Source organism: Myodes glareolus, chromosome 15 (genome assembly GCF_982192425.1).
Source record: "Myodes glareolus chromosome 15, mMyoGla1.1, whole genome shotgun sequence".
NCBI classification, from domain to species: domain Eukaryota; kingdom Metazoa; phylum Chordata; class Mammalia; order Rodentia; family Cricetidae; genus Myodes; species Myodes glareolus.
In genome coordinates, this window is record NC_142040.1 from 71,936,156 (window position 1) to 71,963,015 (window position 26,860).

Genomic DNA, 26,860 nt, shown 5'->3' on the forward strand with positions numbered 1-26,860 from the left:
TATTCATCAGAAAGATGTGTCAGGATGAACATGCTGTGCAGAATCCATTTGTTTTGGAAATTCTTGCAAATTATATATGATTATCTCTTTAATGTACCAAAATATCTTAATAAATTCTCTTACTGCACTATCTGCCTGATGGTATGCCTGCTGCACACTAGTTACTGTGTGAGGTACATAAGAGAATTGCAAAGGCTGAGTAGACACTCCAGTTAGAAGGGTCACCCCACATCCATCTCACTAACAGTCTTCCCTGCAGACATCCAAAAGAGATCCTGGTCCTCAGTGTCCAGATGATACCTGAACCACACCCAGTGACAACTTAGGATTTGAAAACAGATCCCACTCCATAGCCTGCACCCCACACCTACCACATGAGAGCAACCTCCTTTGTGTGTAGACTACACATTAGGAAACAAATACTAGAAGCAGGCGTGAGCTCTTCCTCTCCAGTGATACATATATCCTCATGCATAACTGCCATGGAAGAGGGCCATATGCACTTTGAGGAAGGGCTGAGCATTTTCTTCAGTGCTGAAGCATTGCAGAAAAAAGGGATGTAATGAACTGAAATTACCCAACCAAAGAAGACAAGCTGGCAGGATGATTTAACACAGCCCTTTATGGGATGTAAGAAATCAATTTGGTACTGCTTTTTGAAAATAATAGGACATTAACTGAGCACCGAGTGACTGAAGGCTGAGGAGCCTCAGAGTCCTCGCCAGTCTCGGGAGTTTCTGTACTTGCCGACCAGTCACTTAGAACCTGGGGGCTGTGATTTGCACATCTCAAAGGAGAACGGGTGATGTATTTCAGTAAAGGCACAAACAGCGTGTGCTGATTTACACGGAACTCCACCTAAATTCCATACTGGGAGAAGACGATCTCTCTCCAGAGAAAATATGAAGACATTTCCTAGCACTGGCGTAAATTAGAGAAACGCTGCCTGCTCATTGTCTCAAAAGTGGAGCAGCTTCCTTGTGGGAATCTGGTGTTCCTCCCCTGCTGGTTGTAAATATCACTTCCTCTCTCTCTGCCAAGGGTCCCGTGCTGGACGGTCTTCTTGACTCAAATTATATTGTTATCTCTCTGTGTAAGATGCATACTTCTGAGGGTTATAGAAATTGTTGCTGACATCTGTTAAGCGTTTGGTTTTCCCCAGTTTTCCAACATTGGTTTCCTCCTCGCTACATATTAGACAGCTGAATCTCTGTGGTTTTATCTTTGTTTATTTTCATTTGTGCTTTTCCTTGGACCCAATCAAACCAGGAGACAAAGATAGAGCCATCATATGGTATTATTTATTCTGTTGTAGCTTGTCAGAAAGAAATTTAATAAAACGTACAGTGTTGCAGCAGAGATCCTCTTCCAAATTAATTTCGTGTGTTTTACTTTGTGCCTTTTAATATACACATACATACAATATAATAATGTAATATATAATGTAACATACTTAATATATGTTATATTATATAATTTATAATATTATATTGTATATATTTATACATATGCATTTCAATAGTTTTCATTTTCTCTGAATTCAACTAAACACTCAAACTAAAAATCTTGCAGGTATCGATTTTGTAGATTAAGTTACCATTTGTTAAAAAAATGAATCCAAAAAGCAAAAAAAATTAGGAAAAAAATGAGTATTGCAAAAAGAAATGTTCAATTTTCTGTGTTTAGAAATATTCATGACGTTAATTCTAGCTTATGTGCCTGGGAGCCTGTGGGTTGGGGAGTGAGGGTGGTGGTGAAGCCACCAGAGGCTGTGCACCTGAACTGAAGGGAGATGCCCAGTGGACCCCACTGGCTTGATTTCTTTGAGAAGGAGTGTCTAAGCAAACACCCGCATACTGAGGCTCCAGTCAGCATAAAGAAGGGGAAGTCTAGGAGGGAGCAGGTACTCTCTAGATGACTGCGCGAGAAGACAACCCGGGCTGTAATCCTGGGATCAGCAAGGCCATGCAAACAACGTCTTACAAGGGCCACATTGCCCATGAGGGTGAGAGAAAAGTTGCTTGAACCACTGTTTCAGCTTTCTTTCCTCTGACTTGCTTTCTGAGAGTTCCTGAGGTGGCAATGGTCACATGATTATAGAGTATAGCCAGGGATATGCTTCTGCGCTTCCACACCTCCCTGACACCTCAAATTCCACAGAAGTCTGAATATTCCCTCATGTGCCTAAAGCCCCAGCTCCCCATTTTGGATTATTGATCTGTCCAGGTTTTCCATTGCAAACCTTCCGTCCTGACAGTAGTGGCTCCATTCCGATCCTGCCTACCCTCACTGTTCTCTCAAGCTGTCGCCATCTTGCCCCAGACTAACTGGAAACAGTGGGGCCCTAATTTCATAAGCATAATGGATGATTAATGAGTCAGGCTGTCAAGTAAATAGCAATGTTCTGTTTACTGATGTGTGTGCTTATTAAGTCTATATAATGAGACAGTTATTTTGACTATTTCCAACCAAGTGCTTGGCCGTTGGCAGAGATTTCTTTGACTCTCACAATGATACTTCAAATGGGGTATCATTATTGCCATTTTAAATCAGATAAAATAATGGTTAAATAAATTGAATAAAAGTTCATACAGCCAGTAGATGGAAGTATTGAGCTGTGTATACCTATACCTCAGTACTGCACGTATGTGATACACATAAAGCTACATGTACACATACATGCAGACATGTGTCTTCTATGGGTGATCTAGCTATGATTTAGCTGAAATCTCAGGGAAAAGCTGTGGTTGCAAATTATGGGTTAAGGAACTGTTAATTAAGCTTTAGTTGAGTTACATAAGTACCTACATGAAATTGGGTGGTCTAAACACCTAAATGAAATTAAGCTTGATTTTGGAAGTTTTTACAGGACATTCTGTGTTACTTGTGACAAAGGTAAGTAACAAAGACAAAAATAGGGGAGAGGATATCTAAAAGTTATAAAATGGTATGGAAATAGCTTTATAATGACTGAACTTACAAATTAGGGTGATTTGTTGCTTGTCATATGTAAAGAGTATTTTCATTAATACATTTTCCTAATTGTGAAAAGGCCCGCATTGGTAAAACTCAGCCAAACTGCATTTATTCTTCGCAAATCCCTGATCGTCTTTAAGTTTGATACATGTGGGATGTGTTTGGTCATTCATTGTTAGTATTGTTTGAAGTTCTGCCAAAAACAAATTAGTCAAAAAGGAAGAGCAAGAATAAAGAAAGATGCAATGGTACTAGCCACCATTTGTTGTGCACTTACAATGTGCCAGTTCCTCTCATCCCAGTTTTGCCGAGTACGTCTTCAGTGCTCTAAGTAGTCACGCAGGGTGAGAGAACTCGTCACAGGCCGGTCGTTCCGTCCAGAGCAGTGCTGCAGGCTACAGAGGCTCCGTCCCCAGTTATGCCAACTCTGCTTTTAGCAAGTTGTTTTCCTAAGTGTGGTTTTGTTTACAAGGGATTGTTTTCATGGAGTTTGAGTCTCACAATAATAATTCTGTAGACTTGAAACATTAGAGTTCTTTCATGCCTTTCCCATCTATTCTCATTGATTCCGGTGCAGCAATCCCCGGATCATGCCACGTGAGAATACTACACTCCCCTGTGAGTGCTTTGGGCGTTCGAGTAGGAAGTATAGATTAGGAGACTTCCTTCAGATGGCCACCGTGGGGTTTTACATGGCCAGACTCATCTCTTATGCTGTTGCTCTGTATTCTCGTCACCCAGGTGTTCATATTTAGAGTCTCCTCCGGGTACAGTCATCATCCTGTGAAATGAAGCACTAGTCTGATGTCATGGTGGCTAACCCTCGTCATTTGTCTGACATATGTTGCATAATATTCTATAATCTGTAGTTCAATGTTTTAAAAATATGAGAAAAGTCAGCTTCTCCATCCACATATTTATAGACATGCTCAGTTAGAACCATGGTTTTTTCTATTCCGAATGAGTCAGCTTTCTACTTTTCTAGCTTCTATTCATCTGTAGCTCTGATAGTAATGATGTATAAATGATATATCAGCTTCTTCTTCCTAATATCCATCATAGAGAAGAAAGACATCAATGCCCGGTTTATGGCTTGTTCAATTCCTTCAAGAAAGATACATACTAGTTTGCAGTGAATTGCATTTTAACAAGAGACAAGGGTCAAATACTAGGAGACAGTGTGCGTTTTGTGATTCTGTCTGACAACACTGGCGCCCTGTTCTTCCAGATCTGCCTCCATAAACACAAAAGATACTTGGCTGCCTGTTTGATCAGTATTTTGGTGTGTCTGTAGTGTTTGGGAAAGGAAAAGGATGCTAGATGAATTTCAAAAAACCTGCTCTCCAGGAAATGGAGCTTCCTAATGTAGCAGCTGGTCACGCAGTCAGAGACCCATCATCATCCCAAGGTTCACTGTAGGGCAGCAGGCTATGTTTCCAAATGGACTCAGTTCCCATGCCAAATGACCTGCGGTGCAGGAGACTGGAGAGCAACAGATCCTGCAGGCTCAGTACAGGTTCTGTTTTCTCAAGTAAGAAAGAAAGGTGCATCTGAGCCTTTCTATTGATGCATGACTGCCATTCAGGCTTGCAAATGCTAGGGGAGGCCTTCTGTGGAGGATGGAAGTTGTGGGACTGTAACAAGAGGGGGCATGCTTGTTTGGGGGTTTCTGTCCTGCCCGGCCCCCCAGCTGTTTAGTCCCAGAGAAAAATCACACAAAGGACTCTGTAAGTTATAAAGCTGATTGGCCCTTTAAGTCAGGCTTCTTATTAGCTAACTCTCATATCTTGATTAACCCATTGTTCTGATCTACTTTTGCCATGTGACTCAGTATCTTTTTCAGTGGGGCAGCTCACATCCTGCTGCTTCGATGATCTGGGCAGAAGTGGAAGGAATCAACTTCCTCCTCCCCAGAATTTTCCTGCTCTCCTTGCATCATTTCCACTTCCTGTCTGGTTTTCCCATCTACACCTCCTGCCTGGCCAAACAGCGTTTATTTAAAACATGATTGACAGAATACAGACAATTCTCCCACATCATGGGACGATCTGCTTACCTTTCCCGTGGGAAAAGGACACGAGACAGAGTGGACCATGTGCTAGAAGAGCGCCTAATGGCCAGTCATGGACGTTCCTCTAAACCTGCAGTTCTGGGACTGCTTACACGCTCCCAGCGATGTTCTCGTTCATGAAGCCCTTGAACAGCTGGCTTCAGCTTCACACTGTTCCTTCCTCCTTCCTCAACCACAATGTTCCTGAGAATTATTTCCTCTAGCTACTTAACAATCTTTTCCAGTCCATTCTAAATCCTCTTCGCTTGTGGCCAAGTAAATCTACTTAACACTGTCAGAGAAGATTATGGCTCTTCATAGAAGAACACTGACCAAAAATCTAATCATATTATAGTATATGTGTGTATGTGTATGTGTTTATACACTGTGTGTGCAGCGTATGTGCACACATCTACGGAGGCACACAGGTTTGTATTTGAGCATGTGGAGGCAGTGGAAATAACTTGTTATGTCTTACTCTTGGGTCCTCTGCCTAGTGTTTGAATCAGGGCCTATTACTGAACCTGTGAATCAACATTTTGTTTAGGCAGGCTGGCCAGTGAGCTCCTGGGACCCACTTGCCCCTTCTCTCAAATGCACACACAGCCGTATCTGGCTGCTTCCTGAGTGCTTAGGATTTGAACTGAGGTCTTCTCCCTTGTATAGCAAGTGTTCTTACCCACTGAGCTATCTTCTCTGCCCCGATCCAGTTTTGAAGAAATGAAAGAGTCATATGTTTTGTTTTTTCCCAGTGTTTCTTTTTCACAATGAGCGTGCAGGCTCTAAGGTTTGCCATTCTGGGCTTCCTCAGTTCTCTCCCAAGCCCCGATGCTGCTTTGTGATCTTGGCTGAGCTGTTAAACGTTTTAGCGTCCTTCACTATGAAGCAGCATCTTAACACATCAGCCATCTCTGTGGTGTAAAGTCCTTGTGGGTCCAGTGGCACAGAGACAGCTCAAGGACTAGTTCCTCAGAGTGCAGCTCTTCTTATTAGAAACTCAAAGGGAAGACTTTGTGATTGGTCTCCTACTCAATAGTTCTAATGTACTAGAGCTATATAGCACGCGTTTTCACACACTCAACACATATTAATGGCAGAAGACGCTCTGTGAGGGGATTTGATAAATCTTGGTGAATTCTACCTCACTCTTTCGGGTTGAGTACCCTTAACATTAGCCACAGGCAGAACACCTGCTCCGGGGCTGTCTGCATTTTTGTCAAGTTCATTGGTTAATGTTCATTTTATTTTTAACTATGTAAAACTGTGTGTGGATGTACACATATGAGCGTATTGGTAATTGGGTCCAGAAGAGGGTAATGAGTCCCCTGGACTTCCACGTAGTTGTGAGCTTCCTGGTGTGTCTCCTGGCAGTCTATCTTGGATCCTCTGGAAGAGCAGAGCGCACTTTTAACTACTAGACTGTAGTGTCTCCATCCATATCTCCTCCAGCTCACACAGCTTTACTGTTGTTATTGATGGTGGTGGTGGTAGTGGTGGCAGCAGCAGCAATCGTGGTAGTGGTAGAGGTGGTGGTAGTCAAGGAAGTAGTGACAGAGGTGGTGGTGATTCTCATTGTCAAGGTGATGGCGGCAGCGGTGGGCGATTTTGCTTGTTTTGGGTATAGCTCTCAGGTTCTAACCTGGCCATTTGAACCTGTGTACAGGATACACTCTGAAATGAATTGAAAGCCTTTTCTGTGAACGTCCACATACAGGTGACTCTGGAAACACTTACTATAGCTTTGTCATTGGTCCCTCTCTTTCATTTGGGTGTCTGTTTCTGCAATAATTCTCTACTCGAAATTCTTAGCTGCGATCACTTAAAAATCCCTCACTCTTTTTTTTTGTGCCGTGTGTAGACGCCTGACTTTGTGAGTGTCTCTCCAGGATCCTAACTGTGCACTAACTGTGCACACATCCCTCATGCATGCCATGTGCTTCCGTGCAGTTCAGCTTGTGTATTTCTCATGTATCTCTTTCAGGTTAGAAAGCAACAGTGACCTAGAAAACAAATACATGGTGGCATAGAAATTAAAATCATTTCTTGTCAAGATTTTCTATGCATCCTTTGCTTTACATAATTTGCATAAGAGCACTAGAAAGAGCTAAAGAGAAAAGCAGAATAGATATGTTGTTATGTTTATTTATTTCAAAAATGTAGTCATATTAAGACTTTTTTGATGAGAGAAAGAGATGATTGGAAATTGGTGACAGCTTTGCTGCACATGCTAAAAGTAGGGTCAGCACTGATGTTATGTCCTGACTGTCCCAGCTCCTAGATGAGCTGTTTTGTGTCCTATTAACATCAAGGGTTTATCTTGCTGGCAGGACTGTTCTCAGCCATCCTGTCAATAGAAGGCAAACAGAAGCAATCAATCAGACATCGTCAAGCAGAAGGCCAGGTGAATTGCCCCCCACAAAGCAACTGGCCAGGAAAGGGAGTCCTTGTCTATATAGCTGTTGTGTCTTTCTAGTAATTCTGAACATCGATGGCTATTGCCATAGTTATCCTAATTAAACCATAAAATTCTGATGTGTACTAGATGGTAGATGGATTAAATTGTCTTGAAAACTAAATGAAGGAATGAGAGGTGGAACTGGTTACTGGAGTTTTTCAAAAACAAAACAAAACAAAACAAAAAACTAGGGCATGTAAGTGTGTGAAAACCTAACAGCTCCGTCATTCGGCTCAGCTTCAAATTAAGACAATGATACTTTAAACACTTTGCATACAACTCTAATCCCCCAAGTCCCAATAAACTTGACGGTTAAATAAAGGCTTCACCTTCGTTTTAGCATATCCTATATTTCAGCTGATTGTGAGACCATAGCGCTCCCAGACTCTGTTTCAACACTCATTTCCTGTCTGTCGATTCCCTTGGTGACCTAGAAATCAGAAAACAAGGCTTGATTGTCACAGTTGCAGGGTCACCATAGTAACAGCGGATGCGAAAGCTAATTCAGGGTATCAACCTTGCAGTATGAGTTTTTGATTCAGTTTTTGCCATTAAAGGTATTATTTTTAGGACCTTGGTGAAAGCATATCAGTTATGTCCAGTAGCATGCAAGTGTGCATGAATTTCATTTTTATACAGTATTAGAGCCCGCTATTCCCCAGTGCATTCAGTCCTTCCTCAGAAGAGAGCTTCCTGTTTCTGAAGCATAGCATTGTCAAACACTGGAGCACTTACGGATCTGTGAGCCTCTGCTCTCACTTATTTTGTTTCGTTTTTCAAATGTTTTGTTTCGTTTCTTTGAGATCATCATACAATTGGACCATCCCCCCCCTTCCTTCCAGCAAACTCTCTGCTTTACCCCTCCTTGCTCTCTTTCAAATCCATGGCCTCTTTTGTCATTCATGTTGTTGCCTGCATCTGTGCATTTATGCATACATATATTCCCAAATGCGTGAGCTTTTCATGGTTCTGTTGCCTTGTGGACTTGAGTGTAGATTTAGCAGGATGATTGAGGATAGAGTCACACTGTTGATCTTTTATTATGACACAACCACACACAACCATGCACTTCCTTGTAGCATTTATCAGTGAACTGCTTGCGGAGTCTCTCGTTTCCCTCTTATTTCTTGTAAGGATTAGTTTCTGTCAAACAGAGCCATCTTTCCTTTGAAGAAAACAATATCAGATAAGACTTTTCAAGAAAGAAAAGGCAACTAATGTTATTAATGTTTTCTTCTCTCCTCTCATTTCCAGAACCAAACTTTGTGTCTTCCTACGACATTGGCAACTTCACCTACTTCTTCTTCCGAGAAAATGCCGTGGAGCATGACTGTGGGAAGACCGTGTTCTCCCGGGCTGCGCGGGTCTGCAAGAATGATATTGGGGGGCGGTTCCTCCTGGAGGACACCTGGACCACCTTCATGAAGGCTCGCCTCAACTGTTCCCGGCCCGGGGAGGTGCCATTCTACTACAGTGAGCTGCAGGGCACCTTCTTCCTGCCAGAGCTGGACCTGATCTATGGCATCTTCACCACCAACGTGTACGTAGCTGTAGTTGAAGGGCTCTCTCTCGCTCTCTCTCTCTCTCTCTCTCTCTCTCTCTTCTTTTCTCTTCTCTTCTCTTCCTCTTTTCCTGAATGAGCCTTTTGTTCTTTGACCTCTGAGAGTTTAAAGTTGCCTTAGAGAAAGTTTTTCTTATTTTCCCGGGCTAAGAGCCAAAGAACGACAAAAAGAGTCTTTTCAGCATGGATTAAATGTTAGGTAAAGATGCATGCTTTGCGGGACTTGCTTCAAGAAAGCTAATTCAAAATATTTTTTTACTTGTCCTCAGGAAAAAGTAGTATCAAATTATTGTATTGTGAATTGCTCCTTCCTCATTGTGTGTTCTAAACACCTTGTGAAGAGCAGGTACATATCAGATAAGATTTTTGGTTTTTTCTGTACAAAAGTCCTGCGTTTTTGCATAATAAACACAGCATTGTCTGAAAGTCTGAGCTTTGCAGTCGCGTCATTCTTGCCTGGGCCTCTGCATTGCTTGAAATGCAGCTGCTTTTCCAAACCCTCATAGCACCTTGTGTTTCTCTTGGAAAGATTCTCCTAACCGCAACAACAGACATGATTTGATTTCAGAAAGCTTAGGAAATTTCCAGAGTTCTCTCTCATTCAGTCAGTCTTTCCTAGGTAGAGTGTCTCATGCCCCTGCGTTGACTTTCTCCTCCTTAGCTGTTCTGCTGTGAGAAGACCTCACAAGACCCTGCCCTGCCTGTCTGGGAACTAGGGACCATGGAGAACTCTGGGATGTGCTCCTCTATTAGCAGTGAGGTGCAGTTCAGGTTTCAGCTTCAGCGCCAGACTGGAGATCCAGCAACTGAGACAAAGGTCAAGTAACCCTTTCCAAAGGAAAGGATTCAAAGTAGATGCGCAGAAAGATTCCTCATAAGTGGAATGTTGACCCACTTCTCTGATGTTACTCCCAGTTCGCTGTTGATAGCTGACTTGCATCCTGGGAAATCTTATTTCTGCCCAAGCTAGTCAATGAGTTTCCCTGTCTGGTTTTTCCCACTGTCTCTGTATTTTTTTCTTTAACATTTGTGTGTATGTATATGTGTTGTGAAAAGTGTATATATGTCCATGCATATATATATTCACAATGTCTGGGTACACATGTGTTCCAGTGTAGGTGCATGAGGTTTGGGTCCGAAGTTGATGTTGGATATCTTCTTCCATTGCTCTCCTCTATTTGTTCCTGCAGGGTCTCACACTGAACTTAGAACTCGCTAATCCTGGGCATTCCAGCTAGCCAGTCTGTCACAGTGATCCCAGTCTCTGCCTTCCAATTGCTAGAATTAGAGGTGGCCATCATGGCTGCCTAGCTTTCCATGGGTTCCAGGGTTCTAGTCTCCAGGCCTCATACTTGGGCAGTAAGTGCTTTATCCACCAAGCCATCTCTCTAGTCTCTCCTTTGCTTCCATCACTTTGTATCAGAAACCTGCCTACAAATGGCATTCCCGAAGAGTCCCTTACACCACAGCCTCCTGCTTCCTCTTTGTCTGCTCTCACCACCACTAGTGAGCCTTCATGCTCACTGGATTTAAACCTACACGGCACGGTCTTTGTTCAGAATGAAGTTAGGAAACTATGTAGTATAGATGGCTCGCTACCACCCCTTCACGGTGACCATGCCTGTTGGAGATCTGCTTTGCAGCCCCAGAGGTCGTTTTCACTACTTGAAGATTTTCTTTTTCATAAAAAATCAATTTATGGGTTCTAAAGTTGATTTGCTTCTCAAAACCTTGTTTAAGGACTGGTGCTGGCTGCACAAGATGAATGTCAGGGTCCTCGCTGACATCAATCTCATACACAAGGGGAGCTTGGCTCGCTTAGCCGTCCATTCTATGGCTCTGGGCCATAGAAACAACAGCAGCGAGAGCTCCCATTTCCAAAGTTCTCTAAGTCCTGTGTTTGAGCCACTCTAAGGGGAGCCCGTTTACAAAGACAGGAAGGTGCCTCAACTGCCCTTCAGGGTCGCAAGCGTTCTCTATGTCAGAAGCCACCCAGCGTCAGCTTCTCTCCAGACAGACAGGAACTTGGGAGACTTTCAAGTTCTACTCTCCCCAAGCCAATGAGCAGAAGGAGAAAAGCCTCAGAAAGAATCAATCCACACTAAGCACCCACTTCTGTTTCATCTCCTGCAGTGAAGCATCTGGGCCCCACATGGGACGCTTCTCTGTGCTGGACTCCCAGAAAAACATTCGTCTTTTAGGAGGTGTTCCTTAGTGCCATATGCTTCTCACAGAACTCCCTCAAAAGCTGAAATCCAGATCTTTGCTGCAAAGCAGCCAAGATGCTGCTCCCCACCCGTGGCCGGGTGTCAGGACCTCACTGGGCAGGCTTCTTTTTTCATACATGGACATGTCTTTTACTCTGAAGATTTAAAACCTGCTGGAATTAGGGAAGTCTGTGGAGTGGTTTCCTTCCCCTCTTCATTATTTGTCAGTTAACTAAGCACAAGTGGGATGTGAGGTTCTGGAGGTTCTGTGATTTTTCTCTATGATGTAAGGAAAATACTGACTTAATTCTGACAAAATATTGGCTCAGAGCATTAACATGGAAAATATGTCCATGCCCCTCATTTACTCTACATTTCCCTTTGAGACCCATAGTTCAGCTTGGAATGCAGATTTGAGAAAGAAGCATTTGCCACCCCCGTGTTAGTCAAAGGGCACTGACCTTCCAGAGCCTTCTGCCCACAGCTCTCTTGTAGAACCTGAATTCTAAATTAAGGCTTCAAAATGTCATGTCGGTGCTCTTTTAATTTTTTTCCTTGCTGACCCTTTAGATTTACAAGCCCTTCTTAATAATAAATCAGATGAATCTGACAGTCATTCCTTGCGAAACGCATTCAGTTTATTATTTTTTAAAGAATGACAAACACAGATATCTGTAGATTTGATAGGAAGAAAAGTTTGACGAGCTGCCACCTAAGTCACAGGATAAATAGGTGAAAGAGGAAGCCATGCAAGAAGAACGGCTGTCCCTGCCCACTGGAAGTCAATACTCTCCCCCCCCTCCCCCCCCACACACAGGAATTTAAAATTCGGGAAACTTTTCAAAATCCCTTGTTGCTCCTGTTGTAGTTGAGTGGATTTGGTCCCCAGCCGACAGGGTCATATCTGTTCCTTCCCCTCATATCATCCTCTGAATGTTTGCTTCCACATAAAAAAAAGCACAAGGCAGACCCAGGCATTACCCTGACTCCATCTTCTTGTTATAGAAAAGTCTTGAACTTGGAACAGCTACAGGGGAATGCCATCCCTGAGATCAGTGGAGGCCAGCTGTCACGGGTGGGCTCTGACCAGCCTGTTCCTTCTCCTTTCTCACTCTCCAGGAACAGCATCGCTGCCTCTGCCGTGTGTGTCTTCAACCTGAGCGCCATCTCGCAGGCCTTCAATGGACCTTTCAAGTACCAGGAGAACTCTCGCTCGGCCTGGCTGCCTTATCCCAACCCCAACCCCAACTTTCAGGTAATCTCAGAGAAGAGGGCATCACGAGTATACTCCAGGAAGGGAGCAGAAACCCAACATAGCCTAGCGAGCCCGAGCAATTAAACCTTGACTGCATGCACCGTGCAGCTGCAGTCTCCTGGCCCCTGGGGGACAGCACCTCCCTCCCTAGGCTTAGCTAATGTCAATAGAACACAGCCTTTTGTGGGCTATGGCGCCTAGACAAGGCAAGGGCGCCTTTTGTGAGCTGTGATGACTGATGGTTAACTGAAAAAGGCCAGTCTTCTGCAATGGGCTAGGAATCCAGGCTTCAATTACTGTTAATAATTATGTACTGTGTCCCCCAAATCTCTGGTCGCTAATGAATGATGTCCCAAAGAATAGGGCCCAGGGTACGGAGCAATGGGTCTTGACAGACATAATTAGAGCTCTAATTGGCAAGTATGGTGAGGCGTCCTGTTGGGAAGGGTGGACTGTGGCTGTGGCTGCTGAGAAAAGAAGCCTGGCTACTGTTGATTCATCTTCGGTCACCCAATTAGAATGGTCAAGCTGCGATGTCCCGTGTCAATCACCCCACCTTCTATGTGCAGAAAAGGCAGAGACGGGAAGATGATGGCTATTTATTTTGTTTGTCCTGACAGCAAGTCTATTCATCTGCTTGGGAAGCTGTAACAAAATGCCACAGTTTAGATGGTATTGGGGGTGGGGGACACTTTATTTCATCGTAGTACCCTACACTTTGAAGATCAATATGACAACAGGATTGTTTTCTGCTGAGGTATTGAAGAGGACCAGCTTTCCCTTGGGTCCTCCCTTAGAAGTCAGAAACATCGCTTGTAGCTGGTATTTTTTCCTCCATCCCACTGGGCAGTGCGTGACTCCTATGGCACTGAATGCTTCCTAGAGGCCCTGTCTTCAGCTACTACCATGCTGAGAGATAGAATCTTCATACGAATTTGGGTGCAGCACACACAGGAACAGCATTCCCTTGTAGCTGTTCTACAAGTAGGCCTGTAGCTGTCAACTCAGCAAAAATATTTACCATCACCAAGTTCCTGATACGATGCCTGATGTGTCAGGTGTGTAGCTTTACATGTGTCATCAGTGCCACATGCGTGATACTGCTCTATGTCCCGAGTCTCAAGTAAAACAGCCACGGCCACATCTGGTTGGAGATCAAGCTCAGCTCCTACCTCTACCAACAGAGGCAAAATCCCAATCCCATTCAACTAAGTGCTTGTTAACCGCAACCATTGATCAGTGACAGAACTGAGTCCTCCCAACCACGGAGTTCTTCCAATTTTGGTTGGTTTATCATCCCAAATTATAGAAGCAGGGACTACCAAGAAAGCAGGCTTAAGAAAAAGTTCGGATTTTTACACTTAGATTTTGGGTGAACATCAGTCAATTACAATTGAGCTTTTCTTTATTTGTTCAATATTTTTAAGGTTTTTGACAGTATGGGATTAAGAATAAGATAACAAAGTGTTTATCAAACTGTTAGCATCTTCTCATGCCTTCCTTGACAGAAAGGGGAGGGAGGGATGCAAATAAACTTGGAAGTACCCATCCATATGCTTGATTACTGCCCAAAGCATTCGATTGAAAGGGCCCATGGGGACCGTCTGTCTGGAGTCTTCTGTGTCCTACACATTGAGTAATTGTATATTTTAACTGGTGTTTTTTTCTTTTTGATATAAAGAAGAAAATATATTATCACTTTTTAAAAAGTGTTTAAGTCCTGAGGTTAGAAAAAAAAAAAAACAAGACACTTACATTTATAGAGCCTGCCATTGCATTATCCCTCGGACTGCAGCTCTTCAAAATAAACTGAGTGACTCAGCAGCTTCACAATTCTTTACACTACTAAGGCAATCTGTAGATTTAGCCCACGCATCCAGATATATCCATAGCACATAGCTAGTAAGTGCCCTCGTGTCCTACTTTTACAATACCAGGATCACATCAACACATTTGCTTTCATCTATTAGTAGAATTAGATCCCAGCAGAACTGTGAAGGGGGCATGGGCAGAGGTAGTTCACACGCCAGGCAAGAAGCTGGCTCAACTGACATCATCCTCTGAGCCTAGATTTGAAACTTTTAGGACACTAAAGTTGTAGATTATGGTAGTGGTGGTGATACATATATATATATATATATATATATATATATATATATATATATCATACATATGTTTGTGTGTATGTGTGTGTTTGTGTGTGTGTGTCCATCTCTTACTACAGATAGGTTTCTATTTATAGATTGTGTGTAGTAGTCTCATTGTCATAGGAACCTGACTGATGTTCTAGCTCTCATCTAGACTTTCAGAGAGTGGGAACTTATTTTGTAGCAAAGATCCCCCCATTAGACATATATAAGTGTTGCAACATTGACAATAACCAATGGTGGTATTTCTAGTTATTATTGTTAACATTATTGTTGTTATTATTTTGGTTTTCTTCTAGCCAGTTAGAATTTATGTAGTAAATACACATTAGGAGAGAAAATGATTAACTGGGGTAACTGGTTCAGGAAAAAAATGATCTAGGAAGAGAAATACATCACACTTTGAAATCTCAATTAAAACCCACGAAACAACAGAAACTACTTCGCCACCCTTAATCAGTCCCAGTCCCAACACCCTCGGTGGTATTTGTCTGCCCTGGTAGAGGTAGGAGATCTTGACCCCCATAAGATCATCAGCCACTTAAAACACTGTCAGACAGAGCTTCAGAACCACTTGGTGACAGGCTCCAGAACTTTCCCAAGTTTTATTACCAACAATCAGAAACAATGCAGCCAAAATGGAAACACAGGAGTGCAGGAGCAGTCAGACAAGAAGACGGCTTGGGGAATGCAGGCTGAGGTTTAGCTTCATCCGGAGAGTCTGTGAACACACACTTCTCTTGACAGCGAGGTGTGAAGGAGCAGGGGAGCCAGTGGACAGAGACACCTTGTCAAAGATGAAGTTAGCCCATTTAAAGCTTGACCATCAAGCATAAGTGTGCTGGAACGAGGAGAGATGTGCTGTGCCTGAGACAGAGAACACACAAGCATTTATTGTCTTCCAGCAATTAATGTAATGTAATAGAATTATTTGACAGATATTGAACATAGGTATGCTTTTTTCCATTCTTGTGATTTCTTCTTGTGTGGGGTCCCCCGGAGTAGCACATTACCTAACGGTGTCTAGGGGAGACCAGTGTCTATATAAGGTTCAGCTAGAGAATTTATAGCCCTTGGAGAGCTTAGTGAGCTGCTATACAGCAAGAAATATATCCAGTAAATTTGAATAGTTTTCAAAATATTGGAAACAGAATCCTTGGGTGAGATATTCGTTATAGGATAGCAAGAGCAAAGAATGGTAGAAAACACTTCAAATACAGTTCTTGATAAGACAGGCAGACAACATACAGAAAACATGGCCTCAAGGAAGAAATGTGGTCTATCCTAGCACTCTAACAGCCCCGGGTTCGCGATATCTCCTCCTCCAGGGTAGTAGGAGGTCACTGCCTTAAAAGAATACCTCTAGGTTTTCAGCATGCCATCCATTTGAAGACAGCAAGTGAATATAAACAGTAGCTTTTTGCAATTGAAGCCAGCGGGTAGGTCATTGCTGCCACCCACCCTTCAGTATTGCCTTTGATGTCAGTACAATGACCACCACACACAGAATGGCCTTTAGAGCTAGCATTCACCTTTAAAGGTCTTGAACCACATCCAGTTGTTGATCTTTCTTACTTTTCAAAACTGTTCCTAGGGGCATGGAGAAGTGGCTCAGCTGTTAAGCACACACAGCCTTTCCAGAGGACCCAAGTTCAATTCCTAGAACCTATATCAAGAAATATACCCATCTGTAAATTCAGCTCCAGAGAGATCTGATTATCTCTGGCCTCTCTGGGCACCTACACACACACACACACACACACACACACACACACACACACACACACACAGAGAGAGAGAGAGAGAGAGAGAGAGAGAGAGAGAAATTAAAGGTAATAGTTAATCTTAAAAAAAAAACCTCACATTCCTGATAGACGATGTGTCCATGCTTAGAGTGTTATTATTAAATACTATTTATATAAAAATCTATTGGTACAGTCTTCACTGACCCCAAAACAACTGTATGCAGAATTACTTGTTCATTTATCTGTCCCATTATTCATCCACTTATTTCCCCTTGGACACCAAAGCTCCACGGACCATGAACATCCTGCCTGCGTTTAGACAAATGCATTTACAATCTGGTGGGCAGCTTCTGCGCTCTCCGGAATGTTGTCTTCTTCCTGGCATTTACAGGGACTTAATTTATAAATGCTTTCCTCACGTTGCTTTACTTTGTACGTCAGCCAGGAGACAGGAGACAAGAGCAGAGCTTGTGTGTTCTAACCATTTAGCATTTAAGGAGCCAAGCTGAGAGGCCAGGCCTCTCTTGGGGCCACAGGTCATCTGCTGCAGGCCCTCCTTTACCCTGAATACACCCTTTACATGATGCCCAGGTGCTCCTAACAAGAATGCAGCATTAAATTAATCACTGGGCTAGTTGTGCGGAGTGCATTTAACGCCGGGTTTCTCCGGCCCCGCAATCGGCCTATCATTTTATGGCATATAGGGTATTTTATCAAATGCTACAAAAATATAATTTACTTTAAAAAAAAAACAATTTCCATCTTATACTCTGAACCTCTAACCTGTTATAAAAAACCAAGTATAGGGAATGACGTGTTATAAATGGTAGTTTTGGGCCGTGTGGACCCCAGCAACCCTGCTTATGTGGAGTGCTGCTGAGGAGTCTCCTTCCTCCTGTACCAGGCCGTAAGGTTTACAAAGGAACCGAGAAGGGCCCTGGCAGTTTTCTGATCCTGAACTGGATGCTGAGAATGCTCTGCTGTCTTTCCCACCTGCCCATCACCTTGTCCTTGCCCCCTACTGTTGTTTGTAAGAACCTTCAGCCTCCTTCCAGCCCAACTCTGAGACTGATTCCCACCCCTTTCTGCCCTGCCTTTCCCGTGTGTCTACCAGATCATCTTTATGGTATTTTTACTTCCTGAAGACTCTTCCTCCTTTCCTCTTCCTCCATTTTCCCTCGTCTCCCCCTTGCTCACCCTCCTTTCCTTGCTGCTTCTATCTTTTCCCGTTACCGATTTGCTGCCATGTGTTGCGAATCTCAGGCTCTGACCTCTTCCTGTAAGCTCTCCTCCAGCAGGAAACACTAATACATTGAGACTTGTTGCACTCTTTGTGGGGCCCGCATGACTGATGTTGTCTACAGAGTAAGAGAAATAGCCGAGGATTGCCATGGAGTTCAGGGTTACTTATGAGCCCACTGTGATAGCGGGAAAATGCATACATCTGTATGTGCTTTCCGGCGTCATATTCCACATCAGTTCCCCTTCATCCGTCAGATTTTATCATATTACAATTCGACAGACAGCTCCCAAGAGGCTCAACAGACCACGAGGGGATTCTCTACCCTCTGCTATTCAAATTAGAGTCAACAGCAGTGCCCGCTCCATCTTAAAATATCTCATATTCTCTTTACCATTCATTGAGAGAGTCCAAATATAACAGGTATCCATCTACACTGGGAGAGCAGGTCAAGAAGGCTAAGAGAGTTGGAGGGACTGACTGACCTGCACATTCACTCATGTATTGTGGCTTACTCTGTTTCCGGCTTGTTCTGTCTACCTCTCTGTCTGGTAGGCACTTGAGCTGTGGGCATCCGGACAGTCAGCTTTTGTAACATGGCCTGTCTTCCCTTACAGTGCGGCACCATGGACCAGGGCCTGTATGTAAACCTGACAGAAAGAAACCTACAGGACGCTCAGAAGTTCATTCTGATGCATGAGGTGGTACAGCCAGTGACCACTGTGCCCTCCTTCATGGAGGACAACAGCCGCTTCTCCCACGTGGCCGTCGACGTGGTGCAGGGCAGGGACACACTCGTCCACATCATCTATCTGGCCACAGGTAGGAGCGCTGCCTTCCTTTAGATGGTTTTCTGCCATCTTGTCATTCCTTGTCTTCAATGCCAACACTCACCTTGAAGCAGGGCCGTGTGTCTGTACTCTGTCTCAACAAGCCAAAGCCACAATGTATGCTTACTCTTGTCAACCTTCAGACCTCCTCTTGGAAATCTTACTTTCACTCTTTCTGTCTTGCATTAGAATTTTAACTAGAGATACAATGCCTCCTTTCTTAGTTATTCTTGCTCGCCAGTGGTTCTTGGCATGACCATCTACATTTGGCTAGTTAAAACAAGAGACGGGTTTGTTAGAAGATACTGCCGGGTGAAATTTTTCCGGAGATCTTCATGCTGAGTTCTGATTGGTGCACAGCAGTGCTCGTAGCAAGCTGTTCCTGATAAAGGTCCATGGAAACATCTAAAGAAAGGAGCATGTGCAGCAGTGTTTCCCTTGTAGGCTAAACGATGGAGCCACTGTCAGACAGTATATAACAACTAGGCTTCTGCAGAGTTCAAAGTCACTGAGGAATGGACGCATGCTCTCCCTCGCTGCAGGACTCTGACAGTGCAGGGTGCATTGACCACCCTTGGGGACTGACTCAGCCCCACCTTCCTAGCCCCAGACAGAGTAATTTCACTGTGAAGCGGATTCCTCCCATTCTTTGTATAGTGTGGTGGATACTTGGCACTTCCTCAGAAAGTGTGGTTACCTTTTTATGTGGTTAAGAATACTGTATCATTCATTCCTTCATAGGGTCTCTCAATTTATAACTGTGTCTTAATTGCTCAGTTTATTGTATTCACAAAATTGCAATGCCTTGTTGCTCCCCATTGTCAATGAATTCATTTGGCACCCTGGGGGTGCACAGTGAACAGATGGGTACCAGCCTGCTCTCCAAGGGCTTACATTCTTAAAGGGACATGTCTGTAATAAACCAAATAGTATGTAAAATCCATCACCAACAAAAGTGATAAAGAGCCAATGATGTGGGTGCCAGTAGAGGGATGTGGTGATGGATATGCCTGGGAGGCAGCTGTTTCGTGGCTGTACAGTGTCCCCCCGTGCCAGAGGCATTAGACGCTGCACACTATAGAGAGAAACTGGGAACACTGGGAGATGGAGGGTTGGTTTCCAGTCCTGCTGAGTGGTCAGTAATGCAAGGAAAGATGCTACGATTGGATGGGGATGTGGATGGGTATAGACCGATCAGGGGAAACCTGGGGAGTTGCAGAGGGATCCTGAAGAGAAAGTCTTGTGGTATAACTGCTCGGAGCAGCAGTTTGCAGAATGGGGGTGAGCAGGTATTTAGTCCTCATGGGAAGTCAGGAGGAGAGCTGCTTTCTTCTTGCTGTTTGTTTGAAGAGAATAAAAGAAATTCCTTGCCACTATGGGATTGTGTCTCTTTACGGCTTTGTTGTCTTTAAAAACCAGAAGGCTGCCTGACCCATGGTAGATGTGTGGAGTAAGTGGACTGGATCTTCCCAAGGGCGTTCCTGGTTTTTCATTGTAAAGGTTCAGTTTACTGTGGCATAGAAACTTTTTTGTCCTCCTTGGACTTCTAGAGAGAGCTGAGGTCCCCATCTGGTCCTGTGGTAAGGGATGCTTAGGGGTGGAACTGAGCTAGACCACGCCCGAGCTCACATCCTGCTGTCCTGTTACCACCAAAGGAGGCGGTTCTGACCTGTTTACTTTCCTTGAGCTTGCTGTGATCAGCAGCGAGCTCTGAAGATGACTTGAAGGAATTTCTCGTAGTCATCATGATAAGTGCCTCCATCATTTCCCCTTGTTGACTAGAGTGGGCCGCCACTGATGAGGGATGGCAAATGTCAGAACCCTTAGCTGCTGGCTCTTTCTGGAGGCTGGGCCCAACAGTCTAGTGTCAGCTGAATGATGTCAGAGAACGGCTCTCTCCTGGTTCAGATGTGATCACCTGACCTTGTCATACTTATAAGTAGAGAGATATTTCTGGGCTGTGTCTCTTTATTTGAATTTTTTGAAAAACAGTCTTATATATCCAGTCAACTTGCAAACTCACTGCATAGCCTAAAATGACCTCAAGCTTCTGATACTCCTGCCTCAGCTTTCCAGAGGTTAGAATGCATCTTTTTGTAAGGGCAACAGTTGGATTATGAAAGTTTGAGCCTTATGGATTGATTGAAAATGTATTATGGAAAGCTCTGCTTGCTGATACATCATTTTAGGGTTGAGACCCTCAGCTTATGAATTCACATGGCACAGAGAACTCTATGCCCACAGGAGTATATCTGAGAATCTTTATTACAAATCACATGTTTGAACACATGTGAAAACAGTCCAACACAGTGAAGTTAGAGGTCTGACGTGAAACAGTAGCCGGCATCGGTTGGTTATTACATACTTCTAAATGCTTTTAAAAGCAGTTGGCGCTCCTTCTAGAAGCTTTCACGCAGAAGTCTAATTTGAATGACCTCCTGGCTTGGCTCCCCAACCCCACTCTGCAACCCCCATGTCATACACCTCACTCAATGCTGTTTGACTTGACACGCACAGATAGATGATCGGAGGCAGTCCTGCCTTGAATGCGTGCATCTACATGTGACTTCGCCCTCACAGTTCATATGATCGACAGCATCGTGTAAAGGGTTTTAATTAAGCTTGTGCATTGTAAGACAACTGCTGGTGTACCCTTAGGGGACTACAATGTGACAAAAACTTTGACAATCACTGGTAAACCACGTGTCTATGACTTGCTGTATTGTGGCATTTCCTTATTGAATTGGCTGGGCCCAAACCCACAATATCTCGAGGGGTTTTGCGTGTTAGCATTAGCTTAGGCTTGTGGGCTTCAAAAGAGCCCTGTTTACTGACTCTTTCCCCAGGTTGACTCCTTTGTAGAAAATGAGTCACACCGCGATGCCCTTTTTGTTCTACTGACCTCATGTTTTGCTTCTGTTTTAATCTCTTGCCTATTTAAATGCCAGGTACTTATGTGTAAGTAAGCTGTACTACCTGCAATCTCTAGTCCTGTTGGTAGGCGAAGGTACCATATACATCCTTAGTGAGTCTTCATTGCTCGCTCATCAAGTGACTCCTCTCAAAAGGGGTTTTTAGTGGAATGATGAGGTCCTGTAGAGAGTCCTGCTCTAAACCTCATGTGCACATCAAGCAGGAGCATGGAACACTCTGCTGAAAGCTAAAGGCCTGTTAGATCAGCTTCTCAAGTCTAGCTTTGCAGTTTCTATGAGTTACAAACATGTTCCGTTAACCTCTAGGTAGGCTAGTTAACTCTTACAGCATGCCAATGTATTTTTAAAATTTTAAACTTTTTATTCACAATACAATTTAATTTTAGTGTAAGTCACTTCTTTGAAAGTTGTTTGAGTGGGAACTGGGGTACATTTGGGATGGCTACTCCTTTAGAATGCTTAGGACAGGAACCCTCTAAGTGGTTGAGTCTTAAGTGGACAGACTTCGGGGTTTTTACAGAAAGACTACCTCCAAGTCCTCTTGAGTACTGCACCCTGGAATTTCCCTCCTCCCTTGGTTAGAGAACAGCAGACACCATGACATCTGGTCTACTATTTGAAGGCTGTCTGCAGACCTCCCTGTCTCCTTTGTCTCGTGGGGGCCTGGCTCTTAGCTTTGCCTTGGCCTAGGGATCCTCTTATTCCACATGCCTCCTTTAGCCATGCTGCCAGTCTCAGAATTTCTCCTTTCCTTCTAAGACCAGCTGTGGAAGTTTCATTTTTATCTGACCTCGTTTCTGGTGTATTCAAATTATTCTCAAGTTAAATTGCATATTACTTTAGAATGGGTTAACTTTAGATTGTAGAAACTGTTGTACAACTCAGAAGAGTGTAAAAATCAGAGTCAATTTTCTGACATGCAAATTATACTCCAATAATGGATTATTCACAAACGTTTGTTTAAAAGCCTCCAATACAGAACATTAAGAAAATACATAAACATTTACAAACTTTTTAACATTATGAACTTGCAAAATCCCTTCGAAAACTCAAAGCAGGCGGTAGATGGGCATGAAGAGGAAGCCCACACAGGTTTAACTGCTTCTAGCTGTTTGAACTGATTGCATTCTTGCGTTGAGTACTAGTAGGGTAATCCTGCTTTCTCCAGCTGTGGATTTTTATCTTAGAATGAAATACTTATTAAAAAGTTAGAAAAAAGACCTGGCTCGGGACCTCTAGTAGAGAAAGCCTGAGTTCTTCAGGCTATGGGAAAATAAACTTAACAGAATCCTCCACTGTAGGATCAAAAGCCCATTGGCTGCAAATTTACTTCGCTAAATATGCAAGGCAGGGCGAGAGAGGAAAAATCATGGATAGAATGATAATGCATACGGGAGGAGATGGAAAAAGCTCACAGAGAGAAGGGAACAGTAGAAGGTCTGTCCTGAGGAGGTAAATGGTGATATCCTAACACCATGGCAACAGAAACAAAGGTGAAGATGACCAGAGTGAAGGTATACAATGAGAAACAACACAGATTCTAGATGGGAAGTACACACAGACAAGGCAGCATTAGAACAGTCAGTGTGTGTGACCCAGAGAACCACGCTGCAGTGTCTCTGACATGACATAATTGTCATGTGCTGTTTGCACAGCCTGAGAAGCTGGCTCTGGAGTTGGAATCACTCCCACCCTCATTTCACACCTAAGCATGTTTGTCTTTAATTATCCCTAAGAGACCTGATCTGAGGATGGGCTGTCTTCCTTCATAACTCTGACATGGAGGAGGGACCAGCCGCAGAGAAAAAGCTTGTACCCTTGAGAGCAGTTAGAAAGTCAATCACTTCCCACAGAGGTATCTATTATGTGTCCCTTACTGCTGCTGGTCCCTTACTGTTACACCCCAAGGGGAAGCTGTGCCCTGCGTGAGACTCACTCTATTGAACTCATAGCGGAATGCCTTCACGGCTCTTCCCCATTTGACTGCTGATGAATATTTTGTATGCCTGATTTGATGATTGTGTGAGTTATATTCCTGTTTCTGTGCTGAAACACCATGACTTACAGAACAATTATTTGTGCCTAAAGTTCCACAGGATTAGAGTCATGATGGCGGAAGAGAGGCAACAGGTGGCAGTCATGGCTACTGAGGCAGAATCTGACGGCTCACATCTAGAATCACAAGCACGAGATTAGAGACAACAAACTAGAAACGGGATGGATGAATCTTTAAACCAGTGGTCCTCAACCCCTTTGGCAAACCTCTATCTCCAGAAATATTTACATTATGATCCGTAACCGCAACAAACTTACAGTTATGAAGTAGCAACAAATATAATTTTATGGTTGAGGATCACCACAAGATGACGAACTGTATTAAAGGGTTGTGGCATTAGGAAAGTTGAAAATACACTGCTTTAAACTCTCAAAGCGGGCCTCAGGTGACGTATTTCCTGCAGCAAGGTCTCTTCTCTTAAGTCTCCCCAAACAGTGCTGCTTCCCAGAAACCATGTGAGAGACGGTCTCATTCAAACCAACATCCAGAGTGAGAGCTGTCCGCTTACCTCTTTTCCTGCCTGCTACGTGCTATTTATTCTTTTACATTTGTTTGCTGTGTAGCTGCAGAACTCACTCCTTTAAGGCTGAAAAGATAACGGCTTAGATCATTTCTCTGGACTGTGCATTATGTCCACATGGGGAGCCAATGAATATCCCTAAAGTCATCATTAACGAAAGCTTCCCTGAGATAAAATAAGGATTGAGTCTCCATGTATCAATACATAGCCCGTCTCAGTAATAAAGGTTGCAAGTAAATGAACAGATTTTCAAAATTCTAAGAGTAAAGAATCATAGAAGTATTTAGAAATAAAATTTTTACCCATGTGAAAGGTTCTCGGAATATTCTGCAGCTGGCTGAGTTCATGAAACATCTAAAAATTTTAAGGAAAACTAAAATGGGATTCAAAAATAATATATCACCCCAAGATAAAAGAAAACATGAAGGCAATTGAAATTTTACACAAAGCAATATCTAGGCTCTTCTTTAGGAACATGAAACGAGACTAATTAGAATTTAAACTCGGTCAGCAATGGAGATTTGAGAAGAAAGAGTAGGAGAACTGAGCCCCATCATTTAAATGGACAGAACATTTAAAAGCAAAGAAATTAACATTTCTCAAGAGGTTTACTATAAGCTAATCTTTCTTTAAAAATAAGCATACATTGAGAATTTATGGATGTAACACGATTTATAATAGGTTAATTTTTCTTTCAAAAATAGATATATAATGAGAAATTATGGACAAAACACCTGTCATAATTACTTTTAAAACCAGAAAGTCTCTACTTCTAGAGAAAACATATCAAAAGAGTAATAATAATCGGCAAGTAAATCACAGAAGGAAGATGGTGGTGGCTGAGAGTCTGTGTCAGCATCTGACAAAGAACCAAGGTGCCATGTTAGATCATGATGGGAGCAAGACTGGGATGGTTGCAGGGCACACAGCAGCAGAGCCAAGGGTAGCTCACTAGATACACTGTAAGGTGTCCCCAGGTCCTCTTCACTCCCTTTCTTCTTAATCCTCAGCTATTTGCTCTGCCTCTGCTGTGGCCTGGGGAAAATGACATTCTCCAGCTGATGCTGGCTGTCTGATAGCCAAGTCTCTTTCTCTTCTCGTTGTGTGTCTTCCTACTGTGTCTTGAGCAAGGATGAAACACCCCAGCACAGAGACATGGGACATGTAAGGCATGGATAAATTGTTTGTAAGGTGGTCTTGAGTCAATGACTGGTGGACCAACAAGTATATCTCTTTTTCTCTCAATGTGTGGTCTGAGTCAAGATTCCTAGTGGATCGCCTCTTTGTGGCTCACCATAAAGCGTATCTAGGTGGTACCCAAGCACACAGCATCACTCGCAATTCTCTCCCACCCTGTATCCTTTTACCTTTTGCTCATACAATCCTACATGTGTATTAATATTGGCACAACATCGTTATTTTCCATGTAGAAATAATAAGGGGTCCAGAAATGGCTAGAAGTTATGCTATCCCATTAAGTGACATGGGTGCTTATGTGAACAGGGTTGATAACATATGACTGATACTCATCTTAAGAAACTTATATTTTTATCCATGTTTAATAATAGCTGGCAAATTTGTGAAGTAGGAGTCAAGTAACTACTTGTAATCACCAGGATAAGAGTTGGGGAACAGTAAGTGTTGACACAAGGAGAACTGTAAGATAGAGTTCTCACGTATTTTCTACATCTGTTAGTCTATTTTGCCATGATATTAGAATATTATATCAAATAAATAGATACTTTAGATGTGCTGGATCAGATAATGAAAGCTAGGCAGTGAACAAGGATATTTTACTCCTAAACAATACAAGTGGAGATGAATATGGCAGGCATGGCTAGCAGTTAGCCTATTTTGAGATGGCCATTGTATACATTTTTGCTTTTCTTTTTGGAGTCAGCATTTCTTTGTATAGCTCTGGCTGTTCTGGAACTCACTGGGTATACCAAGCTTGCTTCACTGAGATCTGTAGTCTCTCTCTGTGGAGTGCTAGGATTAAAGGCAGGTACCCCACACCCAGTCACACATGTATTCTTATAACAAGGTTAATATCTTCCCTGCAAAGAGATAAAAAGTGATTGGGAAAAAAAAACAAGTTTGTGTGTAAATTACAAATCCAAACACTTCACAAACATTTTTTGTCTCTGTGGTATGTGCTTTATTAGTAAGAGACTAGGAAAACATGGAAATCTTGTGGGTAGCTGTGGCAGTTACCAGCAGAATAAGGGCAGCTATGGGTTAGGTGCATGGAGAGAAAGTAGCCAACCCATTAAGTTTTCAGAGATGTTTAAATGTGAAGGGATAGATCCAACCCAGAATGATGTGTGAATGCTCACGATGCGGTCGATAGATGAACTTTCATGGATAAGGAGATAGTGGACATTTCATGTCAAAGTTCATCAAAGAAGGTTCAACCCTGAAGAGAGCAAGTGGTCCCCCTGCCTTCAAGAGGATACTTCACATGGAAATAAAATCAAGCAATGAAGGAAAGAAACATGGAAGACAGAATGGGGAGGTACAGTTTTCACTAGCTGGTAGTTAGGCAGGAGGAGAATGGAAAGAAAATACAGAGTGTATTCAAGTTCTGGTGGTGTTTGGCAGACATTTTTTTCCATGGAATAGCCAGTGCTAACACAGGCTGCATGAACTGAGGAGATGGGAGGTCAGGACCTGGCTGGATGAACTGAGGAGACAGAGGAGGTCAGGACCAGGCTCGATGATGCCTCAGGAACGAACTGCAGTGATGTTACACAGGAAGCATGATGGAGGAGGATGTGATGTCAGCATTTTACCCGAGGGTTGGCATCAACTCAACTGAACCTGATACAGCAAAGGATACCTGTGAAGGTATCCAGCAAGTTTCCAGTCCTCACCTGTGCTTGCTG

At 43.2% G+C, this 26,860-nt stretch overlaps 1 protein-coding gene across 6 annotated transcripts in view; it reads left to right on the forward strand.

Annotated features, from left to right (window-relative positions):
- Sema5a (semaphorin 5A) overlaps positions 1–26,860 on the forward strand; it is a 438,077-nt gene that overhangs the window by 300,230 nt on the left and 110,987 nt on the right. For all 6 annotated transcript variants that reach the window (XM_085676576.2, XM_048457013.3, XM_085676579.2 and 3 more), the window contains 3 exons: positions 8,736–9,021; positions 12,369–12,504; positions 18,254–18,458. In XM_085676576.2, the coding sequence (XP_085532702.1) occupies positions 8,736–9,021; positions 12,369–12,504; positions 18,254–18,458 (627 nt within the window). The remainder of the gene's footprint in view (positions 1–8,735; positions 9,022–12,368; positions 12,505–18,253; positions 18,459–26,860) is intronic.